Source organism: Anarhichas minor, unplaced genomic scaffold (genome assembly GCF_050575085.1).
Source record: "Anarhichas minor isolate MPS153535 unplaced genomic scaffold, ASM5057508v1 ptg000014l, whole genome shotgun sequence".
Taxonomy (NCBI): domain Eukaryota; kingdom Metazoa; phylum Chordata; class Actinopteri; order Perciformes; family Anarhichadidae; genus Anarhichas; species Anarhichas minor.
Genome location: NW_027466460.1, coordinates 12,986,983 through 13,003,750, shown reverse-complemented (window position 1 = coordinate 13,003,750; position 16,768 = coordinate 12,986,983). Strand labels below are relative to the sequence as shown.

General features: G+C 40.4%; 1 protein-coding gene across 2 annotated transcripts; it reads left to right on the top strand.

The window, feature by feature from the left end:
* Positions 1 to 898: 898 nt before the first annotated feature.
* On the top strand, positions 899 to 16,070 carry vav1 (vav guanine nucleotide exchange factor 1). 2 transcript variants are annotated; one of them, XM_076091561.1, is made up of 29 exons: positions 899 to 2,357; positions 2,896 to 2,991; positions 3,099 to 3,215; positions 5,223 to 5,339; positions 6,699 to 6,757; positions 7,524 to 7,589; positions 7,762 to 7,870; positions 8,338 to 8,433; positions 8,570 to 8,638; positions 8,737 to 8,840; positions 8,949 to 9,048; positions 9,303 to 9,398; positions 10,015 to 10,083; positions 10,164 to 10,250; positions 10,336 to 10,421; positions 10,509 to 10,644; positions 10,728 to 10,837; positions 11,124 to 11,225; positions 11,315 to 11,409; positions 11,498 to 11,520; positions 11,704 to 11,737; positions 11,975 to 11,991; positions 12,856 to 12,921; positions 13,102 to 13,133; positions 13,687 to 13,797; positions 14,770 to 14,857; positions 15,255 to 15,396; positions 15,591 to 15,742; positions 15,849 to 16,070. In XM_076091561.1, the coding sequence occupies exons 2-29, from the start codon at positions 2,905 to 2,907 to the stop codon at positions 15,900 to 15,902; spliced, it is 2,424 nt and encodes an 807-aa protein (XP_075947676.1). In that variant the 5' UTR covers positions 899 to 2,357; positions 2,896 to 2,904; the 3' UTR covers positions 15,903 to 16,070. The 2 variants fall into 2 exon arrangements, with proteins under 2 accessions (XP_075947676.1, XP_075947675.1); XM_076091560.1 differs by having other exon boundaries at positions 11,975 to 12,111.
* Positions 16,071 to 16,768: the final 698 nt, after the last annotated feature.

The following is a 16,768-nucleotide window of genomic DNA, read 5'->3' as shown; positions in this document are numbered from 1 at the left end:
AGAAAAAACCCATACTGGGATTTAGCATCTAGAACATTCAAACATTTAAAGAATTCTTTATGGTCGTGCAAAACTAAATCACTGGAGTGCCCCTCTAAGAAATCACTTTAAGCTGCAAACCTGGTTTCAAGCTTTCACACCAGCAAGCATCTGTTCTGTCAAAGGGTTTCTTGTTATGATGAAGCTCCAGAAGCTGAACTGTAGCTGGAAAGGTGATGGTTGAAAGCAATAACACAATTTCCCCTCCTTCAAACATAAGTATCCTCTATTTTTATTACTCCTTATTCCTAAAATGATGTCTTTTGGAAGTGAAAAAGTTTGTGTCGTACGAGTTGTGGTGAAGCCTGACCGGAGTGGCTTCTGAAGTGGTAGGAGGCAGACACGAGAGACTTTGTCCAGATAACAAAAAGGTGTTTTATTTACAAAAGCGCCCTGCTACACGTGTAACCAAACGTATATACAAACAATACAAACAAACTGTTAACTTAACCGAATAAAACTCAACTCATCATAAAGTAACATAATCACGTGCACACAGCTACACACAAATCTTCCTGTTGAGTCAAAGTCATCTCCTTATATAGAGCCTTCTATCAGCAGGCTCTAGTTCCTACCATGAGTGCAGGTGACACCAATTACTGACTCCAATAGTTACCAGACAAAAGCTATACCTTACAGCTCCCCTTTAGGTAGCCAACAATTTGATATGGTTTACAATTTGCTATACACTCACAACAATGTAAAACAGATCACAACTAACCTACAAATCTACCTGTGCATACTCCACTCCCCCCACCCCCACCCCCCCATACTTGGTTTGACCCAATGACATCACTGAAGACATCATCCAGTGTATAAATAGAGGAAATGGTTGGGTGCCACCCCCTTTAACCTCTAGAACACATGGTGGGTATGGTACACAAACAATTGACAAGCATTGTTTAGCGTTATAGATCAGTGTAATATGGGGACAAATGGTGTGTTCTCACCCACTTTGTCACATGAGTTATACAGCAATAAATGCATTTTATTCTCGACCCCTCAAGCATGCCCGTAAAAGCTACCCTTCCTTCTTGATCGCGTCTCTTATATAGAGTTTGAAATGTTATGCTTCAGTGGAGGAATATCAGCACACCCTTTCCTCTGTTACGTTTGACCGCAGAAAAGGCTGCAATTTTGTACTCTATCGATATCTTGTGCTTCTAAAATAATCTATTTTCTGTTCGTGAGAAATATCTAGACAATTTGTTCGTTTGGTTGAATCCTTTATGCTCTGGACATTTAAAGGTAAAACTGCTAAATCCGCCATACAGATGGGTCAATAAGATGCTTATAGTTTCAAGAGTAAAAGTACTCGTAATGCACAAAAATGGCCCCTGTCAAAGATTGTATGTTCTAGCTGTTCGTCAGGTAGATAATTGTACGTTTGCTACATGCTGTTGGGAACTTAATCCTTAAGAATGAGTAATATTTTTAAATTGATATGTTTTTTGCATGAAAAACCTGCAAAGTAACAGAGTTTTTGTTTGAGATGTTTCATGTGAAGGAGTTTTTATTGTTAAGATTCTCAGCTGTGAGTTCAATCAAACAATACATCTAATCCTATGTAGATATAAGATTTTACTTTTGTAGTTTAAGATAGTTTAATGCTCTTAAGATACTGTAACAAATTAAATCTTTTGTTATTGTGCAATTCTTAAAAACTTTTAGCGACATAAAAATAGATCTTTGTGAAGAAACTTTCAACTTGATGCCTTTAAATTGTGCATATGACCTCCATAAACTTGCATATCAAATTGCATATGCATCAAATGAGGTAATTTTAACACAGAAGTTTGTTTGGGGGGGTTGTCTAAATCAGTGGTTCTCAACTGGTCTGGCTGCGGGACCCACCATCGTCCCTTAAAAGAACAGGATTTAATTTTTTATTTTTTTCTCTGAAAACGGGTCCGCGACCCACCAGTTGAGAATCACTGGTCTAAATAATGTGGTTGCCCTTGCAACACAATTGTCTTTTGATAAACTCTGTACTGCACGTGCACAAATACACAGCCATTCCTATTCTATCTGATTTCTTGGTACACAAATAATACGGCCCCATTTCACGCTTTTATCAACTCGTACCGCTCGGCTGCAGCAGCAGCAGCAGCTTTGTGTGTATGCATGCATGTGTGTGAATGTGAGGGTGCGTCAGAAGAAAAAGGAAGTTGCGGGATGATGTCAAAAGTCTTCGACACAGTGCAGCTCTGCAGAACACCCACCACGGAAGAGAGGCAGAACGAGAGCGCTGAAGTCAGACAATGAAAGGAGGGAGAACATCGTGAGAGAAGACAGAGAACTGCCGGCAGAAACTGAAGGTGAGAGCTGATTGTTGTAGTGATCCCACACTGATATACAGTTAGAAATGTATTACGTTTTCTAATGGAGTAGTTTCTTTTTTTGGTGTTCTACTGAGTTTCAAGAGGGCCGCCTCAATATTTCACTCAAGGGACCGAGTGAGAGGACTGCTCAGTGTTCGCTGGAGGCCAATTGATTTGCTACTAATTTGGTTTCTGACTGATTGAATACATCTTTAATCATTTCCATATCCAGGTTCCAGTTTACTGAGGACAATGGGAGAAGTTAAACGGCCACAAAATTATATTTGTGTAATGCAGGAGCACACCTCACACTTCCAGAGAATTGTGTGTGTGCAAATTCTGACAGTGAATACATTCAGTGTGAACTCTGCAAATGGCTTCTCGTGAAGCTAACTCATCTCTGATTGTCGGAAGAGATTGGACTTGATCTGACTGACTACTGGATGTTGTACAGAGTGATGGTGATCAGTGGTTACTGAAATATTGTGCCTGTGATAATGTATCTGGCGTGTCAATCAATCAATCTGTCCCTCAGAAAACAAAGATGGAGTTGTGGCGGCAGTGTGCGATGTGGTTGATTGACTGTCGAGTTCTTCCTGAGAACCACCGGGTCACATTGGAGAGCGCCCAGGTAAATCAGCTGTGCCACATTGAGTACACACACCTACACGTGAACACGCATCATGTCTTGGTTCCTCAGTCTGATTTTTTTGCATCTGTGTGTGTGTGCTGTGCCAGGTGTGTGACCTGGCTCAGGTGCTGAGAGATGGCGTGCTGCTCTGCCAGTTACTCAACAACCTGCTGCCTCAGGCCGTCAACCTGAGAGAGATCAACCTGCGCCCACAGATGTCCCAGGTAACACACACAAAAACCTTTTCCTGATCCATTTCCATAGCGACCAGGAAGCCGCACTGAAGCTCCAAGGTGTCCGATAGGAAAATACTGTGATCTCTATCTGTTCCCATCAGGGGAGTGTAGAGCTGTAGAGATTGAGGAGAGGATGATGAAGAACTGGAAAAGAGAAACAGCTAGGCAGTACTCTGAGAGGTCAATCTATATTATTAAACTTTAAAAGTCTTGTTTTCTAAAAATATTATTAGCTGTTATATCTGAACAGGTTCTTGAAACTTTCTGTAGCCTGGAAACTTCTCTCCGCCAAGAAACAACCCGACACTAAAAGGCTAATTGTCATTGAATTTTTATTGTACAGATCAAACAAACAAGATATATGTTGATTGAGCTTTGGAAAACCTAGCTAGCTGTTTCCCCCTGTTCCCAGTCTTTATGCTAAGCTAAGCTAACCGGCTGCTGGCTCCAGCATATTTACCCTACAGACTTGAGAGTGGCATCAATCTTTTCACCTGAGAAATCCTTTCTAGAAATACCAGGGTTCACCTGGATCTGGATCCACACTTAAAACTTGGATCATGGACTGTCTTTTATGAAAACCTGCTTTGAGACATCATGTTAACTAATAAACAAGCACTCGAACTCAGAAGAGAGGATTCAAAATCAGGCTGTGAGCAAAATATGAGACAAAGACGTGTGAAAGACAGGCTGTCACGGGATTGGCCTAAATGTCCCAATAGAAGTCCTTGATCATATATGATAGGACTCACTGTGTGCGTGTGTGCGTGTGTGTGCGTGTGTGTGTGTGTGTGTGTGTGTGTGTTTCTACACATGCATGTGAAACTCTGGGAAATCCTATGAGGTCAAGAATGGTTAAGAAACATGCAGTGATTAAGGGAAGACGGGAGTCCACTGTGATGTGTGCGCACGTGCACGCACACACACACCTGATGATGTTGCACAAGTAGAGGATTTTCCCTGTGCTCTTGCAACACTACGCTGTGGTGCAGGGATGTGCCCCCGTGTGCGCTCTTGACAGAGAGATTCGATGTGTGCAGCAGTATCAGTTAGAACTCAGCGTTTCCCCTTTTCTCAAATTAGAGTTCCGCATTTCCCACTGCTGAACAGACAGAGACGCAGAAGTGAGCGAGAGAGAGAGCAGCTGCTTCAGGAAGTTATGTAAAATGATATATGTCAGACATGGCGGTCAGACAATGCTGTGCACTGCGCTCTCTGTGGTTTATTTTGGTTATAAAATGAAAAAGCCCTTCACGCTGCTTCTTTTAGTATACGACATTTCCTCGTGTTGGTACATTGCTCTTCGTCTTCCTGTGGCCCGTGTGGCTGAGAAGTATTTATGTACGCTTTGTGCAACTGTATTTAGTATGCACGTCACTTAATGTGAGGAAACAATGGTGTGTGCGTGTGCTTACGCTGAACGTTGCCACGGGTATTCCTTTAAAGTTGTTGTCAGCCATCGTTTTTTTGTCTTTTTGTCGCTAGCGGTGTATGAAATTTTGCACATACATTCATGTTCCCCAGAGGATGAATCCTACTGACTTTGGTGATCACCTGGCTTTGCATCTAGTGCCACCAGTGGGTCAAAGTTTTGCACTTATCCTGTGAAATATCTCAACATCTACTGGAATGGTTGCCACAAAATTCAGCACAGACATTTATGGTTTTCACGTTATGAATCCTACTGACTTTGGTGATCCTTTGGTTTATGACCAAATCTGCAATATTACTGAAAATGTCAGGCTAATCAGCAATGTTAGAATGGTAACGTGTTGCACTATAAGGGCGTAACATGGTAAATATTATACCTGATTTGACTGTTATTGTGTTCATGTTAGCATGCTGCTGTTAGCATTTAGCTTAAGTGAGAAGCTCTAGTGTGGCTGTAGTCTTGTTCATGACTTGAACTCTTGATAGATTATCAAAATTGTAGTTGATAAATGTTCTGTGGATCGTTTTAGTAAAAGTGAATATAACGCGTGTGTTTGTTTTTAGTTCCTCTGCCTGAAGAACATCCGGACGTTTCTGGGAGTTTGTCAGGAGAAGTTTCATCTCAAAAAGAATGAGCTGTTTGAAGCCTTTGACCTGTTTGATGTTCGAGACTTCGCAAAGGTATCGCACCACTTCATCTTTCCATATCCATCCGTCCATCCATTACAGTAATGTATGAGGGAAACGCATTGCGCCCTCTTTCTACTGTCGTTACGGTAGAAGTCAGAAGCGTGAACAGAGTCCTCACTGCAGCTTGCAGACACCCACAAAGCCCTAACAGGAAGTACTTTGGTGATTCTCTAATTGAAACGACTCAGTGAACGAAGGAATTCACAGTATTTCACAGTTGTCTTTCACTTTCGGTGCAGTGCAGCCACACCAGTTTAGTGTGAACAATAGGAGATTTGAAAAGTGCACTTGTTTGATAGAAAACAGAACTGAACAGAAAACGCACTGGCATGGTGTACTCTGAACAGCATGATTGACAGTGGTACAAGAAGTATTCAGATCCTTAATAAAAGTAGTATTACCACACTGAAAATCCGGCACTACAATTTTTAAAGGTGCTAAATTCGATATTCAGAGCATATCTGTTGCCTCCACATGGCTCTCAAAAGGGCGATGGCATTAAAAAAAAAAGGGCAACTGACCATTTTAAGGGTGTTTTGTGTCAAGAATTTGTCCGGTAGATTGTCCACTCTTCATATTTAAGACAAACATGATGGTGATGCCAATCTCCAGCAGAAAGCTAATAAGTGCATATCCCAAAATGTCTTCCTTTCAAAGTCTGGTAATCAGATGGCAGTATGACTGTAAACCGGTCTATTCAAATGTTTTCCTCTAAACTTCTCCTTCAGACTCTCACTTCTTGTTAATTCTTCCCTCTTAACACTGTCTTGAATAAAATTAGAAACCACACTAAAGCTGCTCAGCAGAACCGACTGAGAAACATTATTCTTTCTTCGGACAGTGTGTTTATTTCATATCCCCAGAAGAGTCATGACCGGCCCACCTTCTTCCTATTTGTCTCTCAGAAAGAAAAGAACCTCAGTTCAGGAGGCAGCTTTTGATTTGTATGCAACTCTGGACTGAGTTTCGACTAGAACAGAAGTCACAATTTGATTTTGGAAAGGGAGAAGTTATAACACATTTTAAACACATAACACCAAGTCCAGGCAGATGTATTAGAGCTCACTGACACATTGTTGCTTAATAAGGAAAAAAAAGTCAGTTTAATTTGGATGGCTGTGTGACATCTTTGAGTTTGTTTCCCGTCACATGAAATTGGTTATCTGAGCTCACTCATCATGATACTGCAGTTCTCACTTAAACAGTCAAATAGTGTTAGAATAAGAGTGAAACCAGGCCAGAGGAGAATTATTCAGCGTGAATGTTTGAAGTGTGAAACAACTCTTACTGTGTCTCTAACAGGCGGTCTCTCTCTGTTAACGATATACTGTGTCTCTGTGTGTGTGGCAGGTTATAGACACTTTGTCCATCCTCTCTCATTCATCCATTGCTACACAAGGAAGACTCCAGTAAGTAACTTCCTATGTATGTTATGTAATCAAAGTGTTCATGCTGTTTTTTTTGACACCTTACTTTATGCTCCTCTTTTTAGCATTCATAAGCAGTATTAATAAATGATAAATGGACTTTATATAGTGCCTTTCTAGTCTTCCAACCACTCAAAGCGCCGTACACTACATGCCAACATTCACACACACACACACATTCATTCACCGATTGGCAGAGGCTGACATACAAGGTGCCACCTGCTCATCAGGATCTAATCTAATACTCTTTATAAATGGTTTATAACACACTGTAATGTAGTTGTACAAATACAAAAGTATTTGCATTGACCTCCCAAAAGGACCCATTATGCAGAATGGCTCAGTTCATATCAATATATATACATATTATATTGCTGCATAATGATAAGGAATAAATAGAGATTTATAATGTAAAATTATTTTAATGGAGCAGAGGTTGTGTTTGTTTTTGCTGGAATATATTGTGTTGAAAAGTTTTAAGTTTTCAGATTAAAACCTTCATTTTAATGGCATTTGAATGATTATATTTTCAACATATAACAGTTTTCTTGGCACTTAAAAGTGAAATCCTTGTAATGCATGACAGTGTTGTTTAGTGCCATAACAGTAATGGCAACTTGTCTACCTCCACCGACAATGTGAATTCAATAGGAACATTAATTACTTGAATACAAGTTATTGTCATTATCTCTACTCCGTTCTTCCTTTACCACCATCGCCTACAAACACACACTTTCTCCACCTCCAGGCCTTTCCCTTTGGAAGGATGCACTCCTGATGATGAGATCTACAGCGGCCTGTCTGACCAGATTGAGTAAGTCTTCCTCTCATAATGTTAAAATAATCATCTTAAAGGATGAAAATTATTGTCAATTTAAAATACATACAGCAGAGTCCACTTCCAGTGTTTGCTAATAACTTGAGAAGCTCTCTGTGGAGTGAGAAGGTGATGTTTATACTATGATGATGTGTATCATGTGTATCAGTGACACGGTGGACGAGGATGACGACTTGTACGACTTTGTGGAGGACGAGGAGAACGAAGGAGACGAGATCTATGAAGACTTGATGAGGACGGATGAACAACCTGAAACTGTAAGTGAACATCGGACTAAAGAAGGTTTCGGCCTTCTTTTGGCCACCAGGTCTGTCTTTGACCACAGTAGTTCAGAAATCCAGGGTCCAGTCTCTGACTGATGATCCAGATTTCCAACAATTGTGACCTATGACCCCTTAAAGTTAAGCTTTTTTTACTTGAGACCTCTTGTCATATGCCAGTATTTTATCAAATACTGTATGTATGCGTCAATTTATTGTTGCTACTGTTTTCTATGTGAAAAGAATGGAACAAATTACTTCCAAAAACAAGTTCAAAAATTACTTTCATTGAATAACCAGTAGGAGAAGCAAGAAAATAAATTAATCTACCAATATGAAGAAAAGGTTTAAAAGTTTTAATGCTTCAAATGATGTCCTTTATAGCTAACATATGTAAAGATTAACGTTCTGTTAAGTCCGGTCTCGTCATGCCTCTCCACATGTTTTTCTGCGTGTTTCTGCAGCAGCCGAAGACCGGAGTAGACAAACGAGAGTGCTGCCTGCAGGAGATCAGACAGACGGAAGAGAAATACTCCGATACACTGGAATCTATATTACAGGTGTGCACACGTTTACAATCTGATAAAAGGAGATCCATGCATTTACACACATGGACAAAGTCACTCACACAGGCACACACACACACAAGCATGCATTTCTTCAAGAGTAACAACCATGCCTTCTATATTTCTGCAGCACTTTATGAAGCCTCTTCAAAAGTTTCTCCAGGTTACAGACATGGAGAGTATCTTCATCAACATAGAGGTACTTGAGAGGATTTGCTACACACCTGGTCACGTGTAACTGTTCATGTTTACCTTCATGTATTTATCCCTGTTTACATTTTTTTTTTGTATTTGTAGGATTTGGCCGACACCCATCGCAATATGTTGGAGGAGGTCCGGAGTTCCATCCTCGATCACGGAGCAAAGAACCTGTACCAGGTGTTTCTGAAGTACAAGGAGAGGTACACGACACACACAGACGCGTCTTTTTCTGTTGTCCAGTTACACTATAAATACATGTATGTTATAATATATTCTAATATACGTCTCACGCACACCCCCCTCCTCAGGCTCTTACTGTACGGTCGTTACTGTAGTCAGGTGGAAGCGGCATCAAAACACCTGGACAAGCTTTCGACTACGAGGGAGGACATAAGAATGAAACTGGAGGTGAGAAAGGGGACACACTGTTTTTGGGTACTTTTAAGGTTCAAATTTGTGCAGGTAGAGTCTCAATAAGGTATGAGAAATATTAAATATTAGTTTAAAAATACAAAGAGTAACTGGCCGTAGCTTTTATAATGATACAGGGGAATTTTTGGTTTGGTTTGGGAAAGCTGGGTCTGCTGCACAACATCCTCTTAACACAACAATGGTTAACTGCAGATGTTTACTCTCACTATCTCTCTCTCTATCTCTTTTAGGAGTGTTCAAACAGAGCAAATAGTCGACGTTTTTCTCTCAGGGATTTACTCATGGTCCCAATGCAGAGGGTCCTCAAATATCACCTGCTGTTACAGGTATGTTTGTACAAGTGTGTGTGTGTGTGTGTGTGTGTGTGTGTGTGTGTGTGTGTGTGTGTGGCAGTGATGGAATGTAACTAAGCCCATTTACTCTAAGTACTGTGCTTAAGTACAAACTTGAGGTACTTGTGATTTACTTGAGTCTTTGGTTTTCCGATCACTTTATACTTTCAGTCCACATTTCAGATGGAAATATTGTACATTCATCTGACCGCTTTAGTTACTTTACAAATTAAGATTGTTGCATTTATGAAATATGTTTTGTTTGTTACACCGTACAGTTTACAGTTTGCTGCTTTTCCTTTTAATTATTTTGAGGTTTGGACTAAACAAGCATTGTGTTTTGTCACGCTGTGTGGGTAAATGTGACACGCTTTCCTCACCATTTTGAGAAGTTTTAAAAACCAAACAATCGATTAATCAGCAGATAAATCTACTATAGACATAATCGGTAGCTGCTGTCCTACACAAAATATCTCCACCTCAACCAACTACAACAGTAAAATCCTGCTTTTAGAAGAATGTATGAATTATAATCATCTACTAATATAATAATTTATGTATGTTAATTTTTTCCATTTTGTGTCAATTATTTGTCTGTTTGTGCCTGCAGGAGCTGATGAAGCACACCACTGACCCTACAGAGAAGGACAACCTCCGCACAGCTCTCGACGCCATGAGAGTAAGTGTTTATGTTAATCACCAACCTTAATTTAGGATATTTACACGCTCATTCATTCGTCTTTGTGTGCGTGTTTGCAGGACTTGGCGCAGTGTGTGAACGAGGTGAAGCGAGACAACGAGATCATCAGACAGATCACCACCTTCCAGTTGTCCATAGAAAACATGGTGAGGTCACATTATTCACGCTTAATTTCTTTTAGGCTTGTGTTTAATATTTTACTGATCATCCTCACTCTCCTCTGCTCTTCAGACTCAGTCTCTAGCTTTCTATGGTCGGCCCAAGATCGACGGAGAGCTGAAGATCTGCATCCCGGAGAAAAAGTCTAAACAGGACAGGTGTGTGTGTTGTTTGTGTCTCAGTGTGTCCTTTGTGTGTTAATGCCATACATCTGACCTTGTGTCGCATCTGTGGCTGTTCGTCAGGTATGCGTTCCTCTTCGATAAGGCCATGTTCATCTGTAAGAAGAAGAGCGGAGAGACGTTTGAGCTAAAGGAGATCATTGAACTACAGTACTACCAGATACGAGACGAAACCACAGGAGAAAAAGACAATAAGAAGGTCTTTCTACCACTCTGTGGCACCAATTATACCAGACAACCATAAAGCATTGATGAAGCTAAACAGTGTGTGTTTGTGAACAGTGGTCCTATTTGTTCCTTCTGCTGGACTGCAACGGGCGGAGTGGGTACGATTTATTCTTCAAAACCAGAGAACTGAAGAAGAAATGGCTGGAACAGTTTGAGATGGCTCAGTGAGTTATCACACATCTACACACATGGAAATAAATACACACACTGAATTCTTGCCAAAGATCAGAGCAAAGAAGGTCTGTTTGCGAAATGTTAGCTGCATGGTCTTGTGCTGCATCTTTGCTGATTGCTCAACACTAAAGGAAATGCACATGATTTGTAGATTGTTATTTGCAATCTGCACTGTGTTGTTGCTGCTGTTGGTTTCTTCAGTCTCAGGAATACCAAATAGATCCTCCCTCTCGCTCTGTGAATGCTTGTTAAAACAGTTGTACTTCACGTTTGCAGGTCGAATATGTGTCCAGATAACTCCACAGCCAACAACCACGACTTCCAGATGCACTGCTTCGAGGAGACCACCTCCTGCAAGGCCTGCTCGATGCTATTAAGGTACTTTGTCTCACTCGCTGTTTCTCCCAGTTTGGCTCTTAGCTCCAAATCTTTTTAAACATTTGAATCTCTCCGTCTGTCTTCTGCAGAGGGATATTTTACCAGGGCTATCGCTGCACTCGCTGTAAAATGGCTGCACATAAAGAGTGTTTAGGCAGAGTCCCTGCCTGCGGACGAAACTCAGGTCCGTATATTATGTACGTGTGTTTAAGTACTTCCAATTAGCATAATTATCACTTCTCTCACATTCAATTGTCTTCTTTCTATTACAGATCATGCTGGTACTGTGAAGAAGGTAAGACTACGTTTGTCTTTGACATTGGCGAGGCGATGAATAAGCCCTTGTTTTACTTCTTTCCTCTTCCTGCACACTATTTTACACTGACATTTTAACGTCCTTTTAATAGTTAACTCGTGCAAATAGATAAAAGTTGAGGTACGGTTCCACCAATTTTGTTTTTGTCTTTTGTTCCTCCAGAATAAACAGAGGTCCTCCGGACATTCAAGCACTGGTAAGAAATAACATGTTTAAATTGAATCTCCCTGGAGATAGTTCCAATAGAGGCATCTGTCCCATTTGTAGCGAGTGTAAAGCAGACCTTAGGTCTCATTTCCTCTGATGTGTCATGTCATGCTTTCTCTCCAAAACAACCTCCTAAATGTTCAAGACAAAATTAAATACATGAGTCAAAGTTCTTGCATTGCCTATGAGATCTCCTCAACGTCTCCTCTTCCTCCTCCTCACTCAGGATTTCCTAAAATGGAGGTGTGTCAAGATTATTATGGCTTGCCTCCGCCCCCCGTGGGCTTCGGTCAACCGCTACACCTCTGCAAAGGTGACATCATTGAGCTGACCCGGGCGGATGCCGACTTGCCTTGGTGGGAGGTAGCGTTAAAAACCAAATACAAGCGTATACACTCTCACGGGGTGGGGGGGGTGGGGTCACACGTAATCTAGTTGTGTTTTCAAGCCCTGCTTCCTGTGGTAAATGTGTAGGTGTGAGATGCTTTGTCTCTTTCAGACTCTTTCGTCATTTTCCTCCATGTACTTTATCTCATTCCACTTCCTCCCTCAGGCCCAACCGCACTCCACTGTGATTCATTTAAAAGGTTTTGATATGGAACATAAATCAAACTTAATGTCTGGATGCCATTTAGCTGCTTCACTCTCAGGGTTGAATAGCACAGAGCCATCGTCAAAGTTATTAGTAACACCTGCTTTGAAAAAGATTGACATTTACATTGTTGCTGATCGTTTTTACAAAAGCCCACTGTAGTTTGAAGGTTGACTCCTCACACTTTCTTTGTCAGTTATGTTATGGTTGCATGATTTATTTATTTATTTAACCTCCTGAGTCATGGTCAAGATGGCAGTGTCCATAAAAACTATATAAAAAGACAGATTACAGACTTTAAAACAGCAAATATTTTAGAACAACATAAAAACATAAAAATTTCCTACATACAAATTTGGTGTAAATTATTTTAGATCGATATCAACTGCACATGAATCATTTGTTTTGGGGTGGTGATTTGTTTATAAGTTACTTGTTGATGTTGTTATTCATTTATATGTTGCAATGACTGCTTGGTCCGGCCTGTGATTTGCTGTTGTATGTGTAACACTCAGGGAAGGAACCTGACAGTCGGTCAGATGGGATGGTTCCCCTGCCAAAAGGTTCAGCCCATCATCTCTGTGAGTACGAACCACGAGCCAACATGAGCTCCTGAACACCAGACACCCTCCACCAAACTCAAAATAATGTGAAAACCTTCTTTTTCTTTAAAAAAAAAGAAAAAAAAAAAAAAAAGAGTTGCAACTGTGACCACAGACCTTTGTTTTAAATCTCACCTGTGTGATCTCACCCTTTGCCAGAGGCAGAACCCTGACCTGTCTGGATTCAACTGGTGAGTATCAACAGGAACTCGGTTACATAACTTTCTCACCAAACCCCTGTCAACCTCATAGCTGTAGTTCTGCCAGTAATTCAGTGCACTGCAACAAGGGAGGATTAAGACCACAGAGCTGATACGGAAAACCCTCAAAACCCACACAAAAACAGAACCAGATACTGCAAAGTGCTGGTGCTTTTAAAGCAGCTCTGGATGCATAAAGTTATCTTTAGTTATTCGTCACCTATCATCATGATATTCGTTATAATTACAATGATGTTCTTGCTCAAGAGGACTCAAAATGCAGCAAATAACAATGAATTAAATGAAATAAAAAATGGCTTGAGTTACTTTAGTGCTTCCTGGTGGCAACATCAAGTATGACACTGTGGAATGAAACGAAAACACAAAGTTATCTACTGACCACCAATTGTCACACACTTTACTTTTCTACAAACTAAAACTGCAGCAGTGAGGACACTTTGGCCTTTTGTTATTTCTTCTCTCAAACTTTTTCCACTCTTGCTTTAAGCAAATCATAAGGTTCCGATTCTCGCTGTGCTTGAAGGTTTGCAGGGAACATGGACAGAACCGCAGCCAAGAACCTGCTCATGTCCCGGTCCGATGGAACATTCCTCGTGCGGCAGAAAGATGGAGGAGAGTTTGCTATCAGCCTCAAGTAAGCCTTCGCAGATTTATCGCTTAAGAGAATTTTATCTTAATGAATGTTTGTTTTCTTTTATTTTCTGTGTACAGATTGAAGATGACTGATTTGGTAATTTACAAGTCGATAGATGGCTAGATATCTAGGTTCAAACTGGGCAAAAATTGGTTAAAAAGTGAAGATTTTTTTAGATGTTATGGTTGTATTAAGTAAAATGTTGTTGCAACAACATTTCAATGACTATATTTAATTGTGATGAAGGTCCTACTGTAAAGCTACATGTTGAAATGCTGTCGAAATGAGTACGTAACTGTTTCCAGCTTCCTAACTTTAAAGATTTGCTGCTTTTCTTCATCTTTAATTATAATTAATGAAATATCTTTGTGTTTTTGAATGTTGCTTGGACAAAACAAGCAATTTGAAGACATTGCCTTGAGCTCTGGGAGCTTTATTCACAATTGTGTGACATTTTAAGGACCAAAGGATTAATATAAGAAAATAATCTGCAGTTTAATTGATAATGAAAGTGAATGTTGGTCGCAGCCCTGTTTGTAAAGCAGATGTCTAAAGTTCTAAATTACACACCTAATGCCTGTTGACCTATAAATGATCAGTCATGCTTGCTCAGCAATGTTCAATGATGACTTGACTAAACGTAGATAAATTGCTGAATGAGCTCTGGTATCACTTCCTCTCAAAGACAATGCAGGTTTTGCAACAAAGAACTAGTACCTCATATAAAAACCCATTCTCATATGAAAGCCACTAATCTTTGGAGAAGTTGAAAAAGTTTGTTTTCCTTCTTTTTAGAGGAGCACCGACACCATTCAGCTATCACGCTAAACAATGCTCACTATTCAACCTCTTTGTGATCATACATAGACTCTAGACAAATAATTAAAATAGGGTCTCATTAATGTTTTTAATCTTGGAGTACCTACTTTACTGCCATCTCTTGTATCAACAACCCTCTTTCTGCTCGTGCAGGTTCAACATGGACACCAGACACATTAAGGTCACGTCCAATGAAGGCCTTTACCGCATCAATGACAAGAAAGCCTTCAAGGGTATAATTGTAAGTTGCTGTTCTTTTAAACCGCATCTGGCAGTGACTAGAAGAAATACACTAAAACTTATTTCCTCTTCTCAAACTGCTTCCATCATCTTCTTAACCTCTTTTAAATCCTTCTTAAAAACATATTTTTATTTGAGTTTTTGGCCTGAAGAGAAGCCATTCTCTTGACTTTTATCTTCATGTTTTTATATTGTATTGTTTTAATTATTGTCAAATGTTTCTTATTTGGTCAATGTTATATAACTTTTAAATTGTCTACCAATTGTACCTTGTAAAGCACTTTTGCAACCTTTGTTTTGAAAAGTGCCATATGAATAAAGTTTATCATGATTATTATTAATATTATGCGTATCCCTGTCACATGTTCCTCATACACTCCTTCTTCTTCCCGTGTTAGGAGATGATTCAGTTTTACCAGCAGAACTCTTTGAAGGAATACTTTAAGGATGTGGACACCACGCTGTGTACGCCTTACAAACAACCAGAGGAAAGCGACTTGCCTAACGACACGCCACAGACCACGCCAAACACACCACCAGGTACAGTACAGCTCTGTCCATTCCCACTATTATGATCATGTTTAAGGAATCGTTTGACAATTTGGGAAATATGCGTATTTGCTTTCTTGCCGAGAGTGAAATGAGAAGATCGACAGTAGAGTAAGGTGATTTGCCAAAATGCTCTACAATTCTCTGAAGCTCACCTGTGTTGCAACGTTGGTCTTTTCTGACAGGAGGCAGCCTGAGGACTTTGGGCCAGGTGAGGGCCAGGTATGACTTCTCAGCCAGGGACCGCTCAGAGCTGTCGCTGCAGGAAGGAGACACCATCAAGATCCTCTCCAAGAAAGGTCACAATGGTTGGTGGAAAGGAGAGGTGTACGGCCGGGTGAGGAAATTGCAAACATAAAAAGAACTAGAAAGGTGCACTCAGTAGCCTGGTTTTCAGGTTTTCAGGCATCTTGTCTTAACCTGCACTGCCCCTTTGTTTCCAGGTGGGGTTCTTTCCAGCCAACTACGTGGAGGAGGACTACTCTGACTACTGCTGATGTGGCTCCAGGGGAGATGTATAGACCCAAACTGTATGTGTGGAGGTCTACGTGATACCTGGTTTCCATCGATTGCATTAACCTATATGCACCAGTGTGAAAGAAAGATGCTGTTACTTGTGATCTAATGACTGTCTAGTGTTGTGAATAAAAGTTTTGTCCAGCTGACCGGTTGAATGTCTGGTTCATGTCTATACAACTAACCTGGTTTAGAAGTATGTGCTCAAACTTTACACCCACATGTGACGGCTTTCCAAAACATCTTGGAACCTGGCTGCAGGTATTTTCTCCCATTCAGTGTCACGAGGCCTTGCTTGCAGTTGGTGTTCCAATCATCCTAAAGGTGTGGATGGGGTTGAGTTCAGAGCTCCGTGCAGGACAATGAAGTTCTTCCCCAACAGGTCTGGCTTTTTGCATGGCGGCATTGTAATGCTTAGCTTAGTTTGGTGTAACGACTGGGTTATTGTGATGTTGAAACGGTCTTTTCCGAACTATGGTCACAAAGTTGGAAGCACACTATCCTTGAAAATATTTTGTAGGACAAAATGTAACTAATACAGATAAATGTACTGGATTATAACAATGGTATCGGATACCTGATCCAGCATTTTACGCACTGTATAATTAGATGCATTGTGTATGCAGGATTTCAGTGTTGTACTTTCTAACGGCTTTATATACAGCTGGGTACTTTACACACCGGTTTTATTAACAGATTAGATCTTTTGCGTGAAAAATCTTAACCTGTAAAGTAATATGCAACTCCAGCTTTCAGATACATGTAGAATAAAAAGTACTTTCAAGTATCTTTGAAATATAGTGGAGTAGAAGTAGCAAAGAATTGTAATTCTCAAGTAACATATCAA

Excerpts from the sequence above, each read along its gene's own strand:
- vav1 (XM_076091560.1), top strand. The coding sequence starts at position 2,905 with ATGGAGTTGTGGCGGCAGTGTGCGATGTGGTTGATTGACTGTCGAGTT. Across the intron at positions 8,841-8,948 it reads TTTCTGAAGTACAAGGAGAG|GCTCTTACTGTACGGTCGTT; the intron begins GTACACGACACA and ends CCCCCTCCTCAG. Across the intron at positions 12,922-13,101 it reads AGGTTCAGCCCATCATCTCT|AGGCAGAACCCTGACCTGTC; the intron begins GTGAGTACGAAC and ends ACCCTTTGCCAG.